At 34.9% G+C, this 27,622-nt stretch overlaps 1 protein-coding gene across 1 annotated transcript in view; it reads left to right on the top strand.

Moving 5' to 3' along the window:
- Positions 1-1,246: 1,246 nt before the first annotated feature.
- The window catches only part of LOC149803618 (transient receptor potential cation channel subfamily M member-like 2), a 185,715-nt gene continuing 159,339 nt past the window's right edge, over positions 1,247-27,622 (top strand). Inside the window, exons 1-6 of the mRNA XM_089953967.1 lie at positions 1,247-1,555; positions 2,013-2,166; positions 4,304-4,484; positions 8,941-9,104; positions 21,612-21,831; positions 26,383-26,548. Coding sequence (XP_089810093.1) covers positions 1,530-1,555; positions 2,013-2,166; positions 4,304-4,484; positions 8,941-9,104; positions 21,612-21,831; positions 26,383-26,548 — 911 coding nt within the window. The 5' untranslated portion in view covers positions 1,247-1,529. The remainder of the gene's footprint in view (positions 1,556-2,012; positions 2,167-4,303; positions 4,485-8,940; positions 9,105-21,611; positions 21,832-26,382; positions 26,549-27,622) is intronic.

The raw sequence follows: 27,622 nt of genomic DNA, 5'->3' as shown, positions 1-27,622 counted from the left end.
GGTTCGTTAAGGACATCTAGGACATCCGATTTTGCGGTTTCCTTAGTTTTTGATAGGTGCTTCGTAAGTGAATTATTTATTAATACTTTTATAAAATTGAATGATATGTTATGTGTTTTTATGTGGTGGCTTCTAAATTTATTTAGCTAGTTACTGGGTCTTTTGATTTTGTGGGGATAGTAATTATATGTTGTTCCTAAGTCCTGCTGAGTCTTTGAATTTATTTATATTTTTATATGCTGATTGTTTATTTTTATTAGAGTCCATAAGTAACTCTTGGTGTGTGTGTGGTGATCCAATCTCTTTTTGGTTTTTGATAAATATTTTCCGAGCGTGTTGATATTTTGGGCATATATTGAATACGTGGTGTAGATCTTCGGTGGTGTGGCAATTAAAGCAGTTAACGGTTGCTGGTTTGGGTCCTTTAAACCTTCCAAAACTGCTTGCTAGTTTAGTTTTTCCAATTATTATCATATTTATGGTTTTCTGTTCTAAATAGGTACCCTTAGGTAGCTGTATGTTCCTATCTACGGTTTTTTGGGTTTCATGGTGCTTTTTACCTTTTGTGGAGGAGTTCCAAAAATCTTGCCATGTTTGGTCTTTATATGTTTGTGCGAAGCTTATTGCTTCTGTAGAGCTATAGTTAAGCTTGATAGAGTTTTGATCTCCTAGTTTGGTTTGTGCAACTTTGGCTGCTGTTTCGTTGCCAGAGATTCCAATGTGCGACGGTATCCACATGAGCTCGACTAATTGATGTGCTGTGGTGATATCGTCGATTAATTGGCATGCTCTGTCGAGGAATTGTTCCCTAGAGTGTGTATTGCGATTTTGGATCGATTTGATAACGCTTAGGGAATCGCTTATAATGACTGCTTTAGGTATTTGGTTGTCTTTGATCCATTGTATTGATTCAAGTATGGAGCAATAGTCAGGTAATCTGGATCCCGTGTGTATATTAAATTCAGGGATGACTATTGCTGCTGCTGTTCTTGGTGGGTTGTTTGTTTTTGATCCGTCGGTATATATTTTAATATAGTCCGGGTATTTTTGGTTGATTTCGTTTACCAGTACAGGTTTTAGTAAGTTTTCTTGTACCTTCAAAATTCGCTCCAATTTATACTGTTCGGAAACCATTCATGTGACTTTGCCTGACCAATCATTGCTTGTCTGGGACTCCAATCGGCTTGGAGCGTGCCGCACAGATGCTCATTGGGAATAGATACAAATATGTCGGTGGACGCAGACAATGATGAAAATAGTATAAAACTGAAGACTACGGTATTAAAAGTTCGAAAAAGACTCATACGTGAATAAATGAACGTCAGCATTTACAATGAACAAGTGAATTTTAATTGTAACAAATATATGAAATTGGATAAATTTTGTGTGGGACCGGTACTCAGTACTCAGTAATGTTTCAATAGTGGCCATCTTAGTTGCAGACGTATTTTATTGTGTCAGCTGATGAAGTCATCAAATGTAGAGCTGTTAAAATACCACTTGAACGGCGATACCACTTGACGCGCAGAATGAACAACTGCATGCACATATCAGGGTAAGTCACGATGTGAAACTGTTAAATTTCCAGAAACCACTTCAATTATAACAGATTAGCTTTAAAGTTAATTCGACATCTCCACACTTATTAATAGTAGTGTCTTGTTAACATTTACACTATAATATTAAATATGTCTTAAGTAAGTAAATTGGTATTAGTATTTATTAAGATGTTTTTTTTCAATATGCAGTTATTACATGATTTTCTTTCTTTCTTGAAGAAATGCAGAAAGGCAATTTTATGTTCTTATTAAGAGCTCATTTGATGCTCATGAAATTAATCAGTTTGGAATGAAAGTTTGGTACCAATGTTAAATTAAAAATTACTTGTTAGAAAATAACATACATTATAATCATTGAGCTTAAAAGAGTTTCACAAGCAATGAGCTAAATTGGCTCTGAATTACATTTTTCATCTCTACTGTGTTCGCTCATGTATTTATTAATTTGAACAGAGAAGATTGCCAGTGTGTGCAGAAGAAAGAATGTCATGACAATAGGCATGATTCTGGCAGCAGAGACATGAAAACATACACACTGCAATCTCCCTGTGGTTCGTTTGGAGAAATCAAATTTGTAGGATTTGGAAACAAAATGGAGAACAGCCCAGTGAGTTGATCTTTTGTGTTTAATTAGCTTATTTGTCTAACTTGTAAAGCATCTGTAAAACATTGGTATCACTTCCTAGATATTGTTGCTGTTGTAATTGTAGTCATAAGTGTTATGGTTCTCCTGACTGATAGGTAACCATACTTAAAATTAAGTCAGGCAAGTGACAAAATGGCAGATCAAATTTCTTGATCATGTTTTATTGATGTCTATTTAGGTTTTGTTTTTTTTTAAAAATGGCATTGATTTCATTGATTGTTTTTAAATTACTATGTTTATCTTTATTCAAAAAAACAGAAAGAAAGAAAAAAAAAAAAAAAACCCCATTACATTAAAGAGTAAAATTGATATTAGTTCATTAATGGGCTTCCCACAAGAAGCAGAATGTGTGAAATGGGCAGAGATGAAAAATCACATGATTTGATTCATTTAATAGATGACAACGAACCAAGTTGCACTAAGGGTTTCAGTTTATTAACATTATTATTTTGAATAGGTACAAAAGTGAACTCAACTTTTTGTACTTGCAGCAAAGTGTGAAACTTCTGTCAACAAAACTTCCTTAAATTGCATCATGAACTGCATGTTATTACATGATACAAACAAAAGAAGATAGCCACTCCAAAACACATGACGCTTCCAAATTGGTGCCATCACAGTATTGTTGTACCAAATTTGAGATTCCCAGACTTTCTCTTTCCTAGATTTGGAAACTCCAAAAACCTAGATTTATGGACTAAATTTAAATAAGGAGTACAAGTTTCCATGTACGTAAACAGAATTAAGTTGAATGCACCCAGATAACATAAACAATAGTACATGTATTCATGTACCAAAATTAATTTGTGTATATATTTTGTTAAACTGTTTTTAATCCCCTTATAATGTTTATTTATATTAAGAAAATCTGTTATTTTTAGGCACAAATGAAATTATGGTTTATTGTGGAAGTCTTGTTTTGTGAAGTTTGCAGTATGGTAATGTATTAAAAGCAGTATCATCATATGTAAATGAAATTATAAAAATGTCAGAAAGAGGTAAAGAAGAGGTAACATAGTAAAAGGTAAACTACAGTTTAATCTTTATTTATTTATATAATAATAATAATAATAATAATATTAATAAAGACTTTATTTAGTGAAGGTACCCCAGTTAGTTACAGAACTAATTTACCTTGAAGCCTTCTATCTGCTATGTCAGTGGAAGAAATTGAAGTTTCTATCTTAAGAGGTAAGTTGTTGATAAATAGAATGAATAACAAAGATACAAGGATAGATCCCTGTGGTACTCGACAATTAATATTTGTACTTTGAGAAAGTTGACCATTTGAAGGGACTTTTTGCATTCTGTCGATTAAGTAAGAAGTAAACCAGTTTAGGTCCAGTTTTCACTGCATTGATAGATTTTTAGTTTTTCAATTAAAATTTCATGGTATACAAGATCAGAAGGTTTATGAAAATCAACTGTAATAGTGCCCACCATTTCTCCTTGAACTAATGCTTTCAGCCATTTATCAATCAAAGAAATAAGTGCAGTTTCACAGGAGTGATTTTATCGAAAGTCTTACATCATAGAATTTATTTCTTCCTTCTCTGTAATCTCTTTTTTGCTTTCTAGTCTTTATTACACAAAAATATCAGCAGCAACATTCACTTGCATATTTCTACCCTCTTGTCACCTGAATTCAGTACCAGGCAAACCCAGAATGTTTTGAAGAACACCGGCATATTTTCATAACAGTACATACATACATACATACATACATACATAATGAAATATTTATGCCAGTCAAACTGGATACAAAAAATATATGATGGATTATATATTGGACAGGTATGTCCAATGTATATTGGAAAGAAAGTTCTATATTTTATTCTAATTTAAATGGTATGAAATACTTGTACATGCATATATTGGAAGTGTGTTAAAACACTGAATTTAAGTCATGAAGCAAATTATATAAAATATATACAATACTAAGAGGTGGGAAGATAAGAAGAGTAAACTGTTGCTGAATTATTTTTTATGGTACTTTCTCTTGGTGACTCTGCCTTTTTTGCATATCTCTTAGCCTGTTAGCCTGACAACCTTAATCTTTCTCAGTGATTAATATCTCTTCACTCTTATTTTTCTTCAGTTTATTCGAGTTTGTCCCAAAACAGACCTGGAGTTTTTGTGGACCATAATGATAAAGCAATGGAAATTGCCTGTTCCCAAACTCTTGATTTCAGTAACTGGTGGAGCCAAAAGATATAATCTTACCCCAAAACATCAGCTGATCTTTAAAAGGGGTCTAATGAATGCTGCAACTACAACAGGTTAGAGTCTATATCTTATATCTGTTGTCAGTCTTTCTTTTGATGCATGGGAAGATACAGTATTTATCTCAAATTGGAAAACTAGATTTTCTTTTTTAATGCACTATCATCATCTAGCCCCCTGTTTTGACGGAGGGTCGTAAAATCTCAGTTTGAAGTGAGAGAGAGAGCAACACTCAGTGATGTAATGTGCACAACATTTGTTTAAACTGATCAACATGAAAACAGAAAAAATTGTTGAAAATCATGTCATTATTAGCTGTGAATTGAAACAAAAATGCATACCATAAAAAAACTCCTTCATTAATTCTGTTGTTTCCATCCACGAAGTTGTCTTAAAAATCCTTACTATTGTGATAGAGCAAATCAACTTCCTGACAATAGACAATTAGGCAGCTACTGAACATGTGATAGCAACATGACTCACAGTGGATAAATGCATCATTAACTCTGTTTAAAATACTGTAGTGTATTATAAAGCTTCATGTAGAGCTGTCATTACTGATTTTCAAAAGTAGTTATTTGTTATCATAATTTGTTTATATGTACTTGAAGCACATATGTGTACAAAATACTTAATAATTAAATTGTCACCCTATAAAATTTTTCTTATACCAGAATATGAAGATTTTCTATCTAATGGCTACTACCAGTGCTCAATTTTACTACAGTTAATGTTCAATCATTTGTTACAAGAATCTTGATATTTAACTTATTTTGACCTGTATAATTTTCACAATTTGTAGAAAGAATAATAATATATTGAAATTAAAGCCTTCTACTTAAGTTTGTCTTTTGTTCCTGATTATTTGCACTTTTAGATTATAGATTATAGAGTAATGAAGGATGCAAGACAGTTTTGAAGTACCAAAACAATACTGTACAGTCAAGAATTGATGTTCTATATTACCAGTTTTGTTAAAAAGCAGGTCACATGCTAAATCTACCGTAATGACTTTTGCTGATGAAATTTTTTCAATATCATCATGTTTTTCCCCAATCTGATTCTTTTAGATTTTTTTGGACAAAATCTCTCCCCAAAACGAAAATTATGATGAATTTAAGAAAAGCTTTTGGACTGCTATATCAAGTTTCTTAATGTCATTTTTCCTATAAACTTGCATTTTTTTATGTGCTATTGATGTTGCTCTGCAATTTACTTTCTTACTAAAGCAAATGAATAATGACATCACAGGCAGAACTAGATTAACTTTTGATTGCTCTGGTGGCCTAAGTGGTTAGGGCATCTGCCTCGGATGTGGAAGGTCATGGGTTTGAACACAAGCAGAGACATAATAGATTATGCCTTGCTTGGCACTCATCATTAAGAGGTTAGTGATTGGACTGATTGGCTTGGTGTCAGGATAATGTGACTGGGTGTGACATGATGCTACATGCCTGCAGCATGATGACACAGTGCTATGCATTACTATAAACTGCCACACTGCAGACATCATAATGATATGACTGGACACACTAAAACACGCACACACACTTTCTGACAAGGAGTTGTCTGGTTGAAAAGATGTCAAGAGGAGTTTGAGCAAATATATATTGTCATTTGATAATCTTGATTAAAACAACAAATAAATGCTGATGTGTATCAGAACTGAGGATTCCAAGATATTTAATCTGTGAAGGGGGATTTCTGTTTAAGTTGATTGATTTTTGTTTGGTTCACTATGAAAGTTTAGTTTTTTTCCCACTAAACAACATGAGCAGAAAAGGTTAGAAAACATATTTTTCTTAGCAAGGAGACATATCTTTGATGTTAAAAAAATTCCATGCCACCACCATTCAGTATCAGATGTTAAGTGCCATAATAAATCTAATTTCTGAGAGTTTTAGCTGTTGTTTTTGCAGAGAGCACTCTGTTGGAAGAAGGGGAAGTTCTTTTTGAGTAATAGATTTTTTGTTTTGTTCATGTTAAAGACATAAAATTTGGTAACCAAATAACACAGATTGAATATGTTAGAATAAATATTTTTCCCAGCAAGTGGACATTAAATTTTGTGCAAACAAAAATCCAAGGTTACCACCTTCCTCTATTTGTAATGTTTTCCCCCTTTTCCTTTTACATATAATAAAACTAGTGGTTATTACTTCATAATACTTTACCAATTTGACAACGACTACATGATGTGTCATCGCTAACCACAATGTAAGTGTAGTTTTTAATTTTATTGAGACCGATTTATTTTAATTTTTTTTATCTTTATTGGTCATAGAACAAGAGATCATATGTGATGGTCTGTTGTATGTAATCCGTCCAAATGTTAGTACAAGTTTGTCATCACTTTTCCTCCTAAACTACTCCAAGGATTGCCTTGAATCTTATAATGTATTAGTCTTATTTCTGATTGGGCCTAAATAAAATGATGCTGCTTTTATGGCCACCATAGTAGCCATCTTGAAAATCATGTTATTGCAACTACTTCTGAAAAATAATGGTCATGCAGTTTTGACTTCAAGACTTCTTATGATGTCTAGTTGGTCTTAAATGAAAATGGTACCAGTTGGATGTCCAATTTGGCTGCCACAGAAACCAGCTTGAAAGTCTTGTTACTGCTACTCCTGAGCAGAAAGTCCAACCAACATGGAGTTTTCACCAGCACTGACATCTAGTTGGTCCTAAATGAAAATGGTGCAAATGTTATGTCCAGTATGGCCACCATACTGCAGTCTTCCAGATCTAATCTATCGCTACTCAATACTGCTCTTGCTATATTAACCTCAGGTTTTCACAGAAAGACATTTTGTGATGTCTAGTTGGTCCTAATTGAAATCGGTGCCAATCTGATGTCTAATATGGCTACCACTGCATACTTCTTGAAAATACTGCCATTGCTACTCCAGAATCATAGTGACATAGCATTTTCACTAGAAGACTTGTGATGTCTGGTTGGTCCTAAATGAAAATAGTGCTGCTCGCACAGCTAATATGGCAATCACAGCAGGCATCTTGAAATTCTTGTGTTGGATTTACAGAAAGACTTTATATGCTGTCTAGTTGGCAGTAAATGAAAATGTTTCAGCTCATCATCCAATATGGCTGCCACAGTGATTATCTTGAAAATCATATTATCACTACATCCCCTACATCAATGGTTATATCAGTGGTGTTTTCATTGAAATGTCACTGGCGCTAATGTAACCTTATTTATAGCTGCTACAATGGCCTTCTTAAAATCTTTTTATGACTACTTTTGCTGAATGGCTGATCATGTTGACATAGCATTTTTACCAAACGACTTCTTGTGATGTCTCTTTTGTCTTAAATGGAGATGCTGCCAAAATTATATCCAGTATAATCAACACATAGGACGTTAAGCAGAGTTGTTTAATAATGTTAATAATAATAATAATAATAATGATACTACTGCTACTAATAAAAATGACTTTAAAGCTCATTTGGTCAAGTGACCAATCTTCACTGAGATCTTCTGCAATTACATTTGTGTGTGTGTGTGTGTGTGTGTGTGTGTGTGTGTGTATATATGTATATATATATATATATATATATATATATATATATATATATAAAGAAAATTTTTTCCAAAATAATGTGTCTTTAGACAAAATATGCTATATATATATATATATATATAATGCACAATTTTTCCAAAATAATGTGTCGTTAGACAAATTATGCTATTTAAATGAAGTTTCAGATGAGTCCTGGACTTGTTGCTCATGGAAGTCGAGTCCCCAGCCTGCTGAGAGTCCCTAGCAAAATATACTTTAAAAAGGATGGAAATGAAAATGAAAAAGTACATTTTAATCATAATTTTATTACATGTCAGGTTTGAATTCCTAGCCATTTATTATCTGCTAAAAAGGAAATAGTTGTCAATAAATGTTACATAAACAACAGTACTCCATACAGATAGGCCAGAACAATAAAATCGTCAACAATTAGTTTCAGTTCCAGTTATTATTTTTGAATGCTTTGTAGTTTTCTCTTCATGTAAAATAGCATCTCCACTCACACCAAAGAAACTTGCATGTGTTAACACCTGATATTTTCACTGTGCCATATATATTAATGTAAATGACCAACATTAAATGAAACAAAGAAGGAATGAAAAATATATGAAGCATACTTTTCTGCACTCTGAAAAAGTGTCTACTATACTGTAGTTACTTAAACCAACCCTGTACTCAGTCAACATGTGGAATTTGGATGTTTGAGTAAAAACATATGACATAAAAACAAGAAAGGACCAACTCGACATTGTAAGAAAAGGAAAGTACTTACTCCTGAGTGTGCTAAAGACAGATTGAAGTCAGGAGTGCAAAGTGAGTACATTATGTCTAATTTACATGGACCCCATTAATGTTGTGATTATAACAGAAATATCTACAACCAGGGGATATTTACTAGAATAAATATGGTTAACTACACAAGCATTTCATCTCTTTATCATAGAAAGCTTCTGTTTTATTATCTCCACAGGTGCTTGGATAATCACTGGAGGAATGGGGGCAGGAGTAATGAAGTTTATTGGTGAAGCAGTTAGGGATCACATTCTTACCAAAGGCACCTCTGATAAGAACATTGTGGCCCTAGGTATTGCCACGTGGGGCTGTGTTGCCAACAGGGAGAGTTTGGATGGAGATGTAAGTCATCTTGAATAATTATAGATCTTTTTATTGGTGGATATGAAGTTTTATGAACCACTAAACCTCATGTTAATCATTACACAATGCAGAGGTCAGTATACACCACTCACTCGATAACTCGCGCACATCGGGGTCCAGAAACATCAACCGCACTATAAGTGAGGCGCGAATTATCGAGGGACCTATAAAATAAGCCCAAAACCAAGAAAGTGATTGACGACATAACGGAAAAATAAGGGGGGGGGGAGGCAGATTATACTGTTGAATACTCACTTTATAATCATTCTGAGATTAACTGTTAATAAATATCTCTTCATAACGGTGTACTTTATTATTTTTTCATAGGACAACATTGATTTCAGGATAAATTGCAGTATATTGAGGTGATCATCGAAAACATAATTCCACGTGGTTTCCGTTCGCTTAACATGTGTACCACTTCACACATCGTGTACTATGTCACTAATTTTTATGTTGAATTGGATACATTCTAGTTATTGTTTGATCCAAATTAGACGTTTTTTTATATACAAAAGATCGACTCTTTTTGAGAAACAGTGTCGATCGAACGATAGATAGATTTGAATGCGATAGAAGTAAAATGGAAAACAAAAAAAACAAGGTTTAATCAGTACTAACATATTTAATTGGTCTACAAATTTAAAACAACGTAAATTAGAACAAGTTAATACTTGCCGTTTGTGCCACGCTTGACAAATATCAATTCACTTTTTGAAAAAATCAGTTAATTTTTTTGTGTGTGTGTTACTCCTTGGTTTCTCTTCCGCCGAGCAAAATCCCTCAGATTTCTCAACTGCATGAGCTTTATGTAGTCAACATTTTGGGTCTCCAGCCACCTTATGGCAATATCAAAATATTTGATTGCTTCCTGTGCAGAGGGGTGGGGGTGCAACATCTGCGTCTGCTTCACTTTCAACACTTGTGTTACTCCAGTTAGAATCGTCTTCTGCTGCAAATTTGTTCGCTATAGAAATAATTATAATTTCATCTGACATGTATTCGGCTGTGGGGCAATCATTGTCAGCACAAATCCACTCTTCCATATCATCAAGAGAAACGCCCATCTCAGGACCACGAGTCTGTACGAATTTCTCCCAAACAGCCTCGGCATTAATGACATCAGTTTCACTGAAACATTCGAAGTCACTATCATCGTCGTTGTCTCTGTTACTGTTTTGCTTTACATCAAAGGCAGCTCCAAGACCCTTAATCCAGCACCCGAGGTCTCTTATAATCAATTTTTTTTTTAATGCAACAAACACTTCCCCAGGTTGTTGATCAAAACAAAGCCGGCATGTACATATAATTAGGTTCTTACAGAAGTACTCACGGGTTTCGATGTGATGGTCGATTGATTCTTTTCATGTTTGCAATGAACAGAATATGTTGTGATTATAATGTTTACACTGAAACGGAATTAAAGGATTAGAATTTGACTTTCACACAGGAAGATGTTTAACTGGTGTTTATTTCATTCTCTGTTGCCACCTGTTAGCATTTACCAGAAGTTTTCATTGATCGCTATTTCACCAGACTGTTTATTTACAGTATAATGACAACTATTTATCATAAAAACTTACATAATATATGATATCTTTAAATAGAGGTCTCGCTAGAATTTTAAAACTGGGTCTTTCTGCCTCTGAATTCAATCACTAAATATCAGTACATTTTCTCACTTGGCCGCCAGTCAGAGCCTTTGAACTAGCCACTTAGCTGTTGCATCATGTTCTTTTTTTTTTTTTAATGTACTCTTATAAAATGGCAACAGTACATCAAAGAGTCTTTCAGTCACTGAATTCTGTCATTGTAAATATCAGCACAGTTAACTGATCAACACATTTTCCCACAAAGCAGGTGGCTGAAACAGGACCGGCAAATCTTTGAATTTTCCCGCGTACCTATTACATGCATACAGAGGACTCCCGCCTCAGTCATTTTCTACGTCCCAGATCAAAAATTGGCATCCAAATACGCGTAATTAAGCGTTTTCGAGATCTCTGAAATTAATTCTTCTTTAGAACTTGCAAATTTCAAAATATGGATTATATTTTTACGGGCATTAATCACCATTTTCGATGAGAAAACTAGCAATGTATCAATGTTTAATTTATCAATTCGTATTGTAATTTTTTCATGTTCAGCATATTTTAAAGATATTTTAAATACATTTTCTCTGGAAAAAATCCGGCACCACGTTATAAGCGGGATTGCGAGTTATCTGGGCGCGAGTTATCAAGGGAGCGGTGTAGTAGGTTTTGTGGTTCATAGAGGTCAGCATGATAGGTGTAGTGGTTATAGAGGTCAGTATGATAAGTTTAATGGTTCAAAGAAATCAGTATAATGTTCATAGAGGTCAGACTATGATAGGTTTAGTGGTTCATAGAGGTCAGTATTGTAATACCCCGTGTGTTATATATCAAAAAGACCAGAGTTCAAGACTTGAAAATGCTTTTTTATAAATAATGGTGAGATAAAATATGTCTTTCAGTATCGCATATTGACTTTACATCAACACAGTGTTCATCACAACAATATCAACTTCTGATAATATAAAGCAGTCTTGTTTGTCTAAATGCCAAAAGACAACATTGTAATACACCATATTATGGTGAAATTAATTATATTATTAAATTCATGCATATGTTAACAGCTGAATTTATTAGATTGACTGTAACACATTCTGACATAGTAGCATATCTCAATGAGAATTTTTTGTTGTTGTACTAGTGTACTTGAGCAGTGTGGTGAGAGATAGCAGCAGCTTTATAAAGAATTACAATATAATAATTACAAGGCATTTAAATTCTATAGCAATCGTGTAATAAATCTACTTAACATTCCTCATAACAATTTGATTCAGTTTTGGTATTTTTACAGTGCCAACATTAATATTTGTTATTTAAAAATATATAATTGATGGTTTTAGAATACATGACCAAAATTCTTTTCTACTTAGATGTTCATACTTTGCTGCTCTGACAACTATCTGCCAGTTCACTGTCTGCACTCGTGTTTATAGACTCCTATTCACATCACATGACCTTAGTTAGCCAATCAGTGTTTGTCTTTCTCAGGGCTAGCCATGGCGGTAACCATGTCAACTGTTCAAACTGCATGAAAAAAAACCTCTGAACACAAAATGAGACAGAATTAAGTTGTCCTCTCAATGTCTGTGGTGTGCTTTTTTACTTTTAATCTTATTTGTGTATTCATACCTATGATTACGTGGAATTGAACGAAATGGACATGTGAATTTTGATGCGAATCGAGCGAGAATACAACGTACTGATGATGCACTGAGTCGTAATACAGTTAGAAATAGTCCCTATCAAGCATACTGTTTTGCACATTACGGTAAAATAACAAAATCTACTTAACCAAGAACCTACAGTAATGAACAGTAACATTAGTTCTAACTTATTGTTCAACAAAAGTCTGACAAGGGAAATGTGATTCTTTGGCCAGGCATATCGATTCCATCACTATCCTGCATCTCAGCTGTTTCAGTAACAAACCTCCACCGGATGGTTGAAGTCACTAACTTATGGACTAACATCATATTTCTGGCTTTGATATTCCAAAATCATGGAACATAAGATAATTCATTTCCTAAACTATCCATAAGAAATTTCAGCATGACAAAATGAATGTGGCACAATAACTGCTAACATGCGAACCTCTTCCACTTAATATTGATGTCCCAGGGCTTGTAGAACTGTTGATGTCTTTAGATGAATTCCTTCACGAATTCATTAATACTCATGACAAGAGCATGACATTACAAGGACCAGAGCAAGGTTTTATACTCACATGTAGTATAAAACACAGAGTACACATTTATAAGAGATGCAGATGGCGATCTAAACAATGGTGGGTATGTGGCATGCATTCAGGAATGGAAGAAGCAATTCACATGTGGTGGATGTTTTCAGTGACATAAAAATGACATGATCAGTTATGCCAAAGTCTTGTCGGTCAAACATCATCTCACATCTCAATGTTTAACATCAAATAATTTTCACACATTAAAATGGACAATGTACATGAAAAACTCAATTCACAATACCATTAAGGTATTACAAAATAGTGAACTGCCTCATGTTTTTCTGACTTTGTTTCAAGTTTGTACATTATCGTTATTAGTATTATTATTGAAAAAGGAATATAGTTCTTAATAGTGCCTAGTATGTTGGTTTGTTGAATTAGGTATTACACCATGATAGATTTAATGGTTTAATGAGGTCAGTATGTTAGGTTTAGGGATTTATAAAAATTAATATTCATTCAAACAATGGTATGCTTTTGTTGTTGTTGTTGTTATAGGATTTAATGCCATTTTCAGCACAAGATAGGGCTATACATGGCGGCCAGTATTATTGGTGGAGGAAGAACCCGGGAAAACCCCGGAAAGAACCACCGACTCATGAGAAGCTACCAGCTTTCTGACATATCCACATTGGACAATGGTATGCAATTGTTTTATTGTATGATTTACAACAAAAATAATTTGCTTTAGAATTGTTCAGATGACATAGCAACTGCATGAAGCTAAGAATGTGATAACATCATGTAAAGTCAAGGACATAATGGCCATGTGACATAAAGAATGACCAATTGACATTAATGAAAAATTACCTCTCATGGGAATCATGTAATAATCTCAATCAGTAATTGAATGTTTATATCAACAATGTTTGGAATACAGTCCAGTATAGTTATTATACTTTCATGTTCTGATAGTGGGTTTTAATGGCACTTTAAACACATTATTAGCTTTCCCATGGTCACACTGAGGCAACTGACCTGGGTTCATATTGAACCCACAACTTTTGGATTGTATATGCAGTGTTCCACCAACAGACCTACATTGGCTGCCTGATGTGTCATACTAAATACAATGCCATGAATAGACAGTTTCTTTTTCAAATATGTCATATAATCATAATACCTTGGGAGAACTACTACTACCTCGCAAATCCAGCCCTCCCAGATACTACTTCTAGCCAAAGAGAGCTAAAAGTTGTCTGCTGACCCATGTGGTGGTTCAGGCCAAGTGATCTTTTCTTGCATATAAGACTTAGCGGCAAAGTCTAAGAATACATCAGTTACTATTTCCACTCATGCCAGAAGCAATCTCTCACCATGAGAGACGTTGCAAAAGCCAGAATCTGTGTGGAAGATATACCTGAGCTGTGTGTTGTTTGTGTTTTGCACATGGTTCTAATCTGTAAAACAAAATAGAGCAAAACATCTTTAGTCAACAGGATCAGGCATTGAAATATGACCCATGATAGCACCTTAATTTCAAGTAAATTCTATCCGCACTGGAATTCCTTTATCTACAAGGTGTGCTCAATGTGGCAATGGACTTAATGGTCCTAGGTGGCCTTATGTGCCCATTTCACCTCTTTCCTCTGCACAAGTGGAGTTTGATGTTTACCCACTGGGCCATCTTCTCACTATCTGCATCCAGTTGAGGCACCATCTGTGGAATTGGGAGCAACCTAACTTGGCTCACAGTGGGCATATATCTACATGTCCAACCGATGGAGATTACAGTCTGTATCGATGCATGTATGGAAGGCTGGGGAGCCCACTTATTGCCATCCTTTCAGGATGCCAGCAGTACATGCTCTCCCCTAGAAGAACATCATCATATAAATAATTCTAGAGAGTACAGCCATTGTGAAAACCTTTTAACTAGTGGCAGAAATATTTGCATGGCAAGGGAATTTTCATTCTTTCTGACAACTCTACAGTGGTGACTTATCTCAAATTACAAGGAGGAACCCAGTCCTACAGTGGTGATTTATCTCCAACGACAAGGAGGACCCAAGTCCCCAGACCTTTGTATCATGATGATGGGACTCTTCTGAAGTGGTTGTTGTCATCAACAAAGCCACATACATGTTTGCCATATACCGGGACACCTCAGTGTACTGGCCAACTCTTTGTCATGGAACATTCGACTAGTACAGAAGTAATGGTCTCCATCTTTTGCTTCTCACTCAAATCTGTACCCAGTGGGACTGACTGGTGGGCCTGTTTGCGACAAGGTGGAATGCCAGATTCCCATCCTTTATCTCTCCCATTCCAACCCAAAAGCTTGGGCAGTCAATGCCATATTGTTGGATTGGACTAACCTGATCACATACATCTACTCTCCAACACCTGATTCTAGTCATATGGAAAGCAAGGGGATCAGCCTGTCACCTCATCATCATTGCACCACTCTGATGGAAGAAGTCATGGATCAATGACCTTGTCAGTCTTGCATCTTGTATTCTTGAAAAAACATATTTTACTTGGAAAAAGTGGTTTTCAAAATTTTATCAGCAACATCATCACTGATATCGGTGAAGCAAAAGCTGTTTTTCTTTAATTTATAGAGAAAGATTGGTTGGATATTAACAGCTTAATATAAAACAGTGGTTATGGTCAGAGTGAATTATGTTTTGAGCTACCCAAAACAGGGTTCTAACCTGCATATTTAAAGGAGACCAGAAATCAAAATTTTCCTTTTACGTATGTAATTATCTAGAGATTTTAATTCGACTGTCATGTTTATAAATTAAATATCGTAAGCGGGTAGTGATTATATTGCGTGGAAGATACCACGATTCTGTAAATTGCCGAGTTTTTCCGAGTTTTGATGAGACGACAGATCATGTGGTCCCGTGACGCAATACTAGCCAGTCCTCGAATACAAACATAAACATGACAAGCGAGGCAGACAGGAGGAGACCACATTTGGGTTGCACATTCAGAAGTTGAACCTGCTGCCTGATATAATAGTTTATGTACTGTACTGGTCAGTGCTAAACGAATTTTTTTAGGCACATGCACCGGGCTGGTGACTTAAATAAACTCAAGCCCCGACTGAAATTCCACAAGCCCGGACAGTTCATACCTGTCAACTCTTAAGTCGGGAGAAATACCTCCCGATTTTGGGGGTATTTCCTCATCTACCTCCCGATCTCGTATTATCTCATTAATTTTTCTCAGCGAAGTCCCAATTATTACATTATGTCTGTCAATTTTTTTTCATTTGTCAGAAGAAAACAGCCCAACCCCAAACCATTTTTAAATAGATATAACTTAAGCTATCCAGTCTAAACTGCCACACTGCAGACACCGTAGCGATATGACTGAAAAATTGTTAAAGCTACGTTAAAAATTCAAAATCACACGCACACACGTCTAAATCCGGCACTGGACGAAATAATTAACATCACACAACAGTTTTGTTTTTCTTCAGTAAATAGAACGTGAAGATTAAACATTATTCAAGTAAATTTCAGATTGTTTTAAACAACTACAACAATACTATAGTAAAAAAAAAAAAAAAAAAAAAATTGTCACCAATTAGCATAAATGGATGATCACTGTGAAATTTTCTCCGCAAACAAAATCGCATCTCCATTTCTGCCAAAGAAACTCGGCCAGTTAACATCTGACATTCCTCTACCGTATATGTAAAGTTTAATCACTATGATTAAATTACAACAAGGAATAAAACAAAATATACCACACAGTATATGTGCCCTTAAAGAACTAGTTCAGAATAAATATTTTATTCAGCAAACAGTGTTACATGGATTAAGACTTAAACCTAAGGAAATAAGGTGGGGCATAAAACGTGGGAAAAACAGTTGCCACGTGTACGGTAACTTGTGACTGCAGATTTGAACAGTTAAAATGAAGTCCATGGCATAGTAAGTAACAACAAAATAGGCATTGTTATTTGGCAATCAATTGCGGGTTTTTACATACGCACACTGTCGAACATGGTTTCTTTGAAGTATGTCTGAAGGGCAGTCCTTTTTACAAGATCAAGGCAAGGATAAGGATTATGTTCATTAGTCACACTGGCTTTATTGTTTATTACTTAAATCAAAACTTTAGCTGTTTTGCAATTTAGCCCGAGCTGACCAGAATATGCAAACCGAGCTTGTCCTGTAGGAATAATAAGGCGTATCACAGGGAGAAAAGGCATGTCCCATGGGCGCTCGCACATTGGGACAAGGGGTTGGGTCAATAGTCTCATCCCCCCCGCCTCCAGTTTATATTGTCAGCCAGTTAATGTGAAACTTACCTCTTTTCTTTTAATCGCTGCTATTTAAACTGCCAAAGGGATAGTTTTATATCAGTTCCAATCATTACAGGTTACCGTTTATGCATACTACATGTAAGAGGCATACACTGAAATTTTTTTGTTTTTAATTTTTCATTTTTTTAAGATTACTGAAAATTTTGTTTTCTCGAAACACGACAGGTTTAGAATCTTATTTTTAGCAAAGCTTCCATTTGATTAAAATCAAATCTAAATTTCACCTAGGACAGTGGTGATTTGATTTAGATTGTGCCGTGTTAAGGCATGTATGTCAGCATCTTGAAAATACATTTACTCATTTCACCAGCGCGATCAAAGTTTCCTCAGGCAAACAATTTTTGTTTCGACAAGCCCGACGGGCACCTCACTTTGAATACAGGATGGGCCGAAACTAAAACCAGAGGGGCCCAGGGTGTCGGGCTATCAGATTTGTTTTTAGCACTGCTGGTGTAGATAAAAGATCTGTGAATTGATTGTTGCATTTTGTGGTCACTTACTCGGCCTTCTGCCTATTTTCGTAACTCACACGTTTAACACTTTTCCCAGGATTTATAATATCCAAAGGTATGTCTGGAACAGCGCCAACCTTTAGCCTAGGCCTAGCATTTGCGTATCCTTGAGCTTCCATTTTTTCATGATCCATCTCATAGCATTCCTTTTAGAAATTAACTAGCACAGAATGCTGTATGGTGTTGCTTTGAACTCGACTCGTTTGTAATAATGTATCCATTCTTTCATTATGCATTTATCTTTCGGAAAAGAAAAAAAAATTTGTCCACAGGCTTTTCTTAATGTTCTATTACACCTGTAAGCAACACAAAACGGCATTGTCTTTTACTCTGGCAGCTCCCACTTGGGCTGCTGGAGTCGCTACTATGAGGTCACTTCCCGAAAGTAACCGAATAGGCACGGAAATTTTGCATACGAGGTCACGGAAATTCAGCTCTTAGAAGATAGGTCAATATTTAAATATTGGCAATACGGTCGCAGATGATACTTCGGAATAAGGTTTTCTGCTATAGGACTTTTATTATTGTTCTATATTTCCGTTGGTTTCTGGTCTCCTTTAAATAGTGAAATATTGATGATCATCAGGAATTATGTAAAGGCATAGAAGTAGCTTGATAATAATTTGACAAAGATGTAAAGCAAAAGAAATCTTTGGCACATGGGTCTCTCCATTTAAGCTTGCTTAAGTCCAAATACATATCTGCCAAACCTCCAGGCAGTGTTAGGTTTTTCTTTTGACACTCTAAAAGTGTGTTTATGGTCTAAGTGTACTTGACCCAAAATAAGAGTCTCCATAAAGTTGAGAATCAGTTATTTACTCAAACTTTCCAAAAAAATCTTGCTGAATTTTTCTCAACATTGAAAATAATATTTCTGCAGCTGCCTTTGATGAAGAGTGGTGGAGTTTTGTTGATGGATGACATATAATGTAGAATAAATAATGTCAGTATCATGGGCGTTTTTGTTAACGCAGCTGCCAAATTATCATATTTTGCATTTCATATAAAATCCGACGTAAGACTTCAGTGATCTTTACCTAGCCAGTAATCTTTAATAAAGATGGCTTAAACATTCATATTCAAGGCAATGATGTGTCATAAGTATTATTTCCTATAAACCCATCTCTGATTTGCCTAACTTCAGATGAATTGTGTTGTTCCACTTGTGTACTTTACATATGCAAATCAGCCTAATGAACTGACACACAACATCACAGTTAGAAATTGGGAGGACTGAAAAGGAGGGGAGGTTAGCAGCACTGTTAACTGACATTTTGTTTTAGAATCGATTTAGGAATAGTTGTCAATAAACAGGTATTTCTAATGAAATTGCTTGCTTTTTGGTATAAATTATCTTTATTTTCAAGATAACCAATCTCTCAAAGATCATGAAAAATATATCTAAGAAGTTAGCATTTCTCATTTGTGATGCGAATGCACCAGCGGCCTAATGTGGTTAGAGCATTCACCTCGGATGTGGGAGGTTGCAGGTTTGAATCCTGACCAAGTAATACTAAGGACTTATAAAAACAGTACTTGCAGCTGCCTCACTTGGCACTCAGCATTAAGAGTTAATGACTAGTACAATTAGGTAGTTTAATTATTACTTACACAACATTGTTTATGACAGTGTTTGAGTGGTCAGTGAAATGACTTGACCTGACAGACGACTTAGACATCTAGCTCTTACCCAGGTGGGAATTGCATGCCTTTTGACTTTTTTAAAATTTATTTCATTCTATTATATGATTTGATACAAAAGACATATTTAATGAGATTTTACAAAGCAGATTTACTTTTAATTGAGTGTAGCAATAAAACATATACATTCACAAATAGGAGATAAAACATCGTCAGCATTTAATTATATTCTCAAAAAAATGTCTACAGACATAGTGGTGACATTATTAGATTATCATTTTTCATGTTTTAATGAAAGGGTGCATTTTGTATTTATGATGATTATACTGAATCCAATTTAAAATATGTGACCAAAACACAAATTTCACAAAACTTACTTCATTGCTATTTGTTTCATAAAGTTTGAGCATTTTTAGGTATTAATGACATTCTCACTGATCAAAAAATTGTATCTATGATTGTTATTTTACTGTGTACTGAGAATTTGTTTTGTAAAGCAAATGTAATAAAATGTATGACTTCTTATTAAAAGTTGAGAAATTCTCTATGTGGTTTAAAATTTTGGACATTAACCACCATTTTTGATGATAAAATTAGCAATATATTGTCAAATCTTTCAATAGCATTCACTCATGGGAAAAGACAAAACTGCACACAGGAGACCTCTCTACATGGTTCACCTTTTAAAATGGATTTTTGAATAGATTCTATGCAATGAGTAATGTTCTTATATTGTTGTTATTATTATTATTATTGTTGTTGTTGTGAGTCATGGTGGCTTAGTGGCTAGGATGCTGGACTGAACACCAAAAGGGTATGGGTTTGAATCCTACCATCAGACCAGCTTGGGTCAGTTACTCTGGTGCATCCTTGTGCAAGGCACTTTACTGCAATTGCCTTATCACTAAATAACCTTCTTGTTTTGCTGTGCTGTAAAGTACCAAACCATTAATTATTATTATTATCATTATTGCATTATCAAGATTTATTTATGTGTATTGTACAGCAAAATCATAATTACAGGTATATGTTGTCGTCAGATTTATGTTCCCTAAAAGATTACTGTTTCACAATCATTTTAATCCATCCTAAGAATGAAATCATCACCAACCTTAAAAATAGACACCAATTTTAGAAAACAATATATGGATTAGTCTGTTACCCAGCTTACCAAGTTCAAAGGACATTTGGCTTTTGTGAGACGCGTGTGATAAATAGAAAATCAAAAGTAGCAGTATATGACTATTTCTTGTGATCCATGGACTGAAACTTCACCTGCCTTTACACAAGTTTTGAAAATTAAATGACACCTGACCCTAATGCAAAGGGATGTAAGTCTTACTATACCTATCACATTGGCACAGAATGTGACTTCCATTTCTTCTGCAATAAAACAACTACTTTTCCCACCATCCAGCAAATGAATTGCTTCAATCTTCTATAGGGATAAAAAGTGCCTTCCTTTCCGAGTAGCATGTTAACACCTTTGAGTTTGACTGACTGACTGGAGTATGGTAAGTGCAATGGAGATATGAAACTCTTACTCATCAAACAAGTGTTTAATTTGCACACTTGAATTGGTAATTGCTGATATTTTCCCGTGACCACTGAATGCAGGGTGAAACTATTGTTTAGTTAGGAAATACATACCCATTGTCTGCAGATGGCAGTTGACCATTAAATACAGGGTATTTGTATTGGTAATTTGTCAGTGGAAATTAGAATGGCCAATCTGATCAGTTGTATGCTGAACACAGGCGCAGAGATGCTTCTTGGGCACACAAATGCAGGGATCACACAAAATTTGTACAAATTCACGCACTTGGAGAGCAGTGATGCACGAGAATCCAGTAAATTAATTTAAAGTTGCACATATAGAAATGTACTCTGCAAAGGACACAATTTTTACTTAACTGTTAACCCTTAAAGTGTTTGTTGTGATGTAAGCCACTCCTCCAGTAGAGGTATCGTAGAACTTGTAAAATTTGTCTTTTTTCAGGAAGGCAACTGTTTACACATTTGGGTTCTTAAGCTTGACATGAATTGTTTATAAATTAAATTATATTGGGTATTTATATTGGTAATTTGTCAGTGGAAATTAGAATGAAACCACCTTCACTTGAGATCACTTTTCCCCCTCCAGTCAGTGGTCCTAATTGTGACTTTTTCTCTATTGATGTCCAATCAGTTACTATACTCACGACTCTTTATTTCCAGGACCGAGGGCTCTGGCCAGCTACTTACAGATCTGCAGACTTGGGTAATAGAAAGGAGATGGGAGATGAGCCAGAGGTTCCATTAGATCACAACCACACACACTTCATTCTGGTGGATGATGGTTCCATCAACAAATATGGTGTTGAGATTGAACTTGTTGCTGAGCTGGAGAAATTCATATCAAATAAGAAGATCAACACAGGATTGGCAGAGAAATTAAGTATGGAAAGTACTCTCCATTTTTATGATTATGGGTCATAGAGTCGGAAGAGCATATGGTATGGCCAGTTTTCCATCATCTGTCATCCATCATCCAATGTCTATGCATTATTATCATCACTCCCTCCTAAACTACTTGGAGGCTTGCCATGAAACTTTGCAAACATTCATTCAAACTCTAGTTGATCGAAAAGGAAAATGTTGCCGATCTGATATCCAGTATGACTGCCATAGCAGCTGTCTTGAAAATCTTGATATCATAATTCCTCCTGAATTGCAGAGATACTGTCAAGTACATGAATGTGCTAATTACACAACAGTTTTATGAACTTGTGCATTTAGAAAGCTTTATCATGTGAGAATGCCCACAAAGTAGTTCAAAACTGCACATATGAAAATGCATTGTGTGCAGTATAATGTTTTTTTTAATTGCTAAGATAAACTGAATATTAAGAATTTAAAAAAGTATAAATTCAAGAATAACTATTGGATCAGAATGCCTCTGTCCATTCCAGATTATGGAGAAATAGGTTAGTACAAAACATTCTTGGAATTCCCACTAATTATTTATAACAGAAATGCACTTTCCTCACATTTGTAAATGCACACACTTCTGAAAGGTGAGACTATAGTCAAGAATGGCTGGGTAGACAAGGGCTGGTTCTTTTCAACTTAAAGCCAATGTTGACATGAATGTGCTAATTGAATGGAAGAATGTTAATGTTGCAAGTGAAGGATGAAGTGGAGTTTCTCACCAAACATAGGAAAATAATTGTTCACTGTCATCAGATGCCAAGCTAGAGGAAACATCAAAGAAGAAATTAAAATATGATGCAGTTTTAGAAACCTTGACTGTTACAGTACAGATGGTTAAAGCACAACACCAATATTGCAGGAATGTTGTGTAATGTTTGCAAAAGCTGAGGTAAAAATTACCTTTTTACATCAGAAATCGGTGTTCGAAATTAGGACTCAAGCTTCTACATGACATGATGAGTCACCAGATCACATGCTTGTTGGAGTTTAGATTTTTATTGGACAATATACTTATGGCTGTGGAAAATTCTATAAAACAACATGCATGAAGAAGTTTTCCATCTTGTTTAAGCTGAGTTAGCTTCAGATGGTACACTTTGAAAGAGGGTTCTCAGAACACTCTTCATACACAGATAAGATTCAGATTAAGTTTGGAAATTATCAATAGATTAATGCTTCTACAAGAAGGAAGAGGGTGCATCTTGTGAAGATTTTTATTTCAATGGAACCCAGACAGATTGAACAGGATGAGAGAGAGATGGTAATTTAAGTGTTGGGTAAATAATGAACTGTGCCAACTTCTCCTTCTTTATGTTCCCTGAGCTCATTAACATTTGGAATATAAGCTTGCTACATCCTGAATCAAGTTCTCCTAAAAAGATGAAAATCATTGTTTCTGTCTATATTGTTACGGGATTCTGCTGGCCATTAACTTGGTGACCGTTCAGTGATATGTTATGCTCTCTGTAGCCAATAAACTTGCCTTAGAATAAATGCCCATTTAAACTTAGACCCTAACTCTGTGAGGCCTCTGTGAGCTGAAGTGGGCAAACCTTGCTATAAGAATGAGACTTGGGATGAAACAGGCTTAAATTTAAGTTTCAGCTGGTTTGTTAAAGGTCACAAATTGATATCGTAGTAAAACTTTAAGACTCAAATATCACTTCTAAATTAAATTGACCTTTTATCACATTGGTAGTGTGCAGTTGACAAAACATAATTAATTTAAAGTTCATTATAATAGAAGTTGACTTGAGTTGACCAGGTCCTTGCACATATTCTGACAGGCCTTTTTATACTTACTGTGAATTCTGCAGAATTCTGCTCTTTACTGGATATCAACCACAGGAAAATTTCTGCAAGCACATGCTTGAAGGGGCAACCATATTTTGTTAGCGATAGTAACAAAATCACACCTTAAATAGCAATTGTGATTACAAACTTAGATAACTTAGAGTATTAGCTGCCTAAATGGTAAAACTTTGCAATACCGAAAAATATTTTTCTTTAAAATGGGTGATACTGTAAGTGACAGCGAAGAGAGATCACAGCAGGTTTATCGTTTTTGTCAAGGAAGTTAGGAGAAATAGCTTCAGAAAGATGTGAGTGGCATCTGGTAAAATTTCTTTATCAAAGATTAATTTCCATGTCTGAAATGTAAGGCAGTTTCTGTTTGTTTTAGGTCACAGAGTACTAGTTTTTGTTGCTGCATGTACAACTTTGTTGTAGGCACAAACAATCAAGTGTCAAATGCCGTGATGGGAATTCTTATATTTCACATCTGAAAATACAAGGATATATTTTTGATGTGAAAATATAGGAATGAAAAATATGAAATTATTTTGCCAACAAGTCTGTATATGTCACTCTTAAGTATATAATAAAGTGCTTGAATTTTTTATTTTGTCATGAAGAATTTATGTATATATTTTTCCATTTACCCAAAGTAATCTTTGTGATTTATATGTTTTAGAGCATTTTCAGGTGACTGCCTCTGCATGTTCTTCCTCTTCAAATGTGAACATAAATTTTTTGCATTGAATATGTGTGTTTTTGTTCCATGTTACACTTACTGTCTGTATGATATTATTGAACTCCACAGTTGGGTAATGAATAACTGAACTTTTTTGGATTTTACATTTTTGATTTTACTTGATGAAAGTAGATTGACTTTATGAAAGGAAATGTGCAATAGTTCACCTGCTATATCTGAAGAACTTCTGACTGCAGAATTGTTATGCTTGTAATGGTTTATAAGCAAGCAGGTCCCTAATGAAGATTTTTCAGTTTGAATTTGCTGTGGTTTTTCTTTACATACAGAGATCTCAAAAATGCTTAATTATGTGTATTTGGACGCCAATTTTTGATCTGGGATGCAGAAAATCACTGAAGCAGGAGTCCTGTACGCATGTAATAGGTGTGCGGCATAATTCAAAGACTTGCTAGTCCTGTTTCAGCCACCTTCTTTGTGGGAAAATGTGTTGATCAGTTAGCTGTGCTGATATTTACAATGACAGAATTCAGTGACTGAAAGACCCCTTGATACATACGTCTTGCCACTTTATAAGAGTACATAAAAAAGAACATGATGAAATAGCTGGGCGGCAAGTTCAAAGGCTTTGACTGGCAGCCAGTGTTATTCTACTGATATTAACAGTGATTCAGTTCAAAGGCAGAAAGACCCAGAGATGTACATGTGGTCAGTTATAAAAGTATATCAAATAAATAACTTTAGCTTTCATTATTGTGTTCATTTCCGAATGTAGCGGAATAAGCAGTGCATGTGACCTCAGAATCAAGACATGTTGAGACTTAGACAAAATGCCATTTGTAAGTGAGTGACAAGTCGCCTAACATTGTAAATTTCGCCTTCTTCTGTTAGGAAAGTGAAAACAACTTCGCCCTGTGATTATTTAAGAGGTACATTGACTGACCATACCATACTTTTTTAATGGCCCTCACCTTATCTCGGTTAGTTCTAGTGTTGTAGAGAAATGTATTCACCAAGGCATCAGTAGCTAGGCCTAGTTTTTGTATCAGTTATGTTGACAAACATACTCTTGCCCATTCACAAGCATTATGTTTTGATAGCTGATTGACCATTAACCCTTTTCCGAGTAAGGTAGCAACTATCAATTTCCTGCATGCTATCCTTTGTTGATAAGACAAACAAACTTGTGTTTTAAGATCAGAATCGGTGATCTGGATGTATATTAACTGCCTTTTATACACTAGTTCGTCATAAAATTAGTTTGAAACTGTAAGTAAACCTGTAGGCCTAATGGGAAATAATGGCAGACTTCACTAAGTCTGGGATGTACCAGTTTATTAGATTGTCTGTTTTCTTAAATCATCGGGCAAATATATTCAGAAAAAATATACAAATCATGGAAACCAAAGGCTAGGTATTATTTTTATTAAAGATTTAACTTTAAAATGCAAATTATGTAGGTCAGAAACTTATGGGACAATTATATGTTGTGGAATTCGCGAGATGCGCTTTAAGGTCTAAGCTGTTTTCTGACTTGACATGTATTTGCAAAAATACGGGAAAAAACAGCAAATCAGATACTATTTATTTGCCTAAAATTACAAGTACGTATACAAATAAATAAACCATAAATTTGCGATCCTGTCAATGGACTGTTGTAAAGAAGCTATATTATAGTGAGTGATTACATTTCGAAAACCTCTCCATCTAAAAATAGATGCACTCACGTCTGTGTTGATTCTGTAGGAAAGAAGGGACTGCAACTTTTGATGGTGGGACTCCTATTTTTACCAGAATGGGAGTCTTGGACTCCTAGTTTTAAAATCCTAGCGAGGCCTCTGACATATAAACGTATTTTATATAGATTGGGATTTAATGATTTTTTCCCTTTAACTATAGACATTTAAGTCCAAATGAGTTTTAAATTGTTTGGAAAATAATTTGTCTTAAGTTGTCCTCAGATACTCGATCATAAATGGGTTACCCAGTGTCTGCTTCTAAATTCTTATGTTTTCATGCATGTAGGAGTGGATTTGCCAGTGGTGAAGATAGTGGTTGAAGGAGGAGTTAACACAATGAAAACAGTCTGGAAATCAGTCGCTGCAGATATTCCAGTTCTGGTATTACAGGGGTCTGGTCGAGCAGCAGACTTTATCTCTTATGGGTATCAGCTGTCAAGAGACATAAACATGTAAGTCTTACTTGGTTGGTGTAATTGAAATCAGACTGGATTCAATAAGGAAAATTTTACTTGCCAAATCAAAACATTCATTTATTGGCTGTAGACAGACTGGCTGTATGTGGCAACTAGTGGGTCAAAAGCTGTTGGTTGAGTTCATTAGCTTTCTATAAGAAAATCTTACAGCGTTTATTCTGCTTACAGGAGAATGCCATAAGGAAGTTTTGCAGTAAATTTTGTCTACTTTGAATGTCCGATATCTATTCAGAAATTTTAACTTGACATTAGTACTTAAATGCATGTTGATATACGTGCAAGAAATTCACAGTTGATGTAAGCATGGTGTAAACATTTAGAATATCTGTGCAATGCCATCACAGCCAAAATTTATGTCCATTTTGTACATTCCTAGACAGAGCAGTCTATGCAGTAGGGAAGTCTTAATTTCATTTAAAAACAGAAACATTTCAAAGGATCAGATCAAGTTTGATACATCACTGTTTTCTGAAAAATGTTTCTTCAAATTTCAATACCAATTTTTTACCAAATAACAGGAGATGTCATTAAAATTATATTTTGTAATTGAATTTTGAATTCCGCTTTGTTTGGGAGTGTATTTTTTAGCAGATGACATTACTGACTCAAATATCTGTACAGTTGCAAAGCCTTGTGGGTATGACTGGTTCCATACTGTACTCTGGTTAGTTTGTCCCCTAAGATCAACATAAAGGTTTTTAAAGAATAAGCTGATACCTAGAAGCCAGTTATTCAGATTTTGGCAGAATCATTCTTATTTTGAACCTCAGATTATGCTATTTATCACTTCATCAGATTGTGATTATCCAGTCAGATAAAATGTTACATATCAAACACAACTTAAACAGATATATCAATGAAATACTTGTAATGTCTCTTTCTGTTGGTAATGATTACTTAAGTACATGTATCACAAAAGCAATTGAAAATTGACCATCAGAAATCATGTCAATATAGCAGTCTCATTCACCTGAGAAAGTTTATGATGTTAGAAAAGAAAGTCAGTCTATGATGATAATACCTAAGTAAGAAAACATTGTGTGTGTACAG

The sequence above is a fragment of the Sinohyriopsis cumingii genome, chromosome 3, assembly GCF_028554795.1.
Source record: "Sinohyriopsis cumingii isolate HCF-2022 chromosome 3, ASM2855479v2, whole genome shotgun sequence".
In the NCBI taxonomy this organism is placed as follows: domain Eukaryota; kingdom Metazoa; phylum Mollusca; class Bivalvia; order Unionida; family Unionidae; genus Sinohyriopsis; species Sinohyriopsis cumingii.
This window is presented reverse-complemented; position numbering and strand designations above follow the sequence as displayed.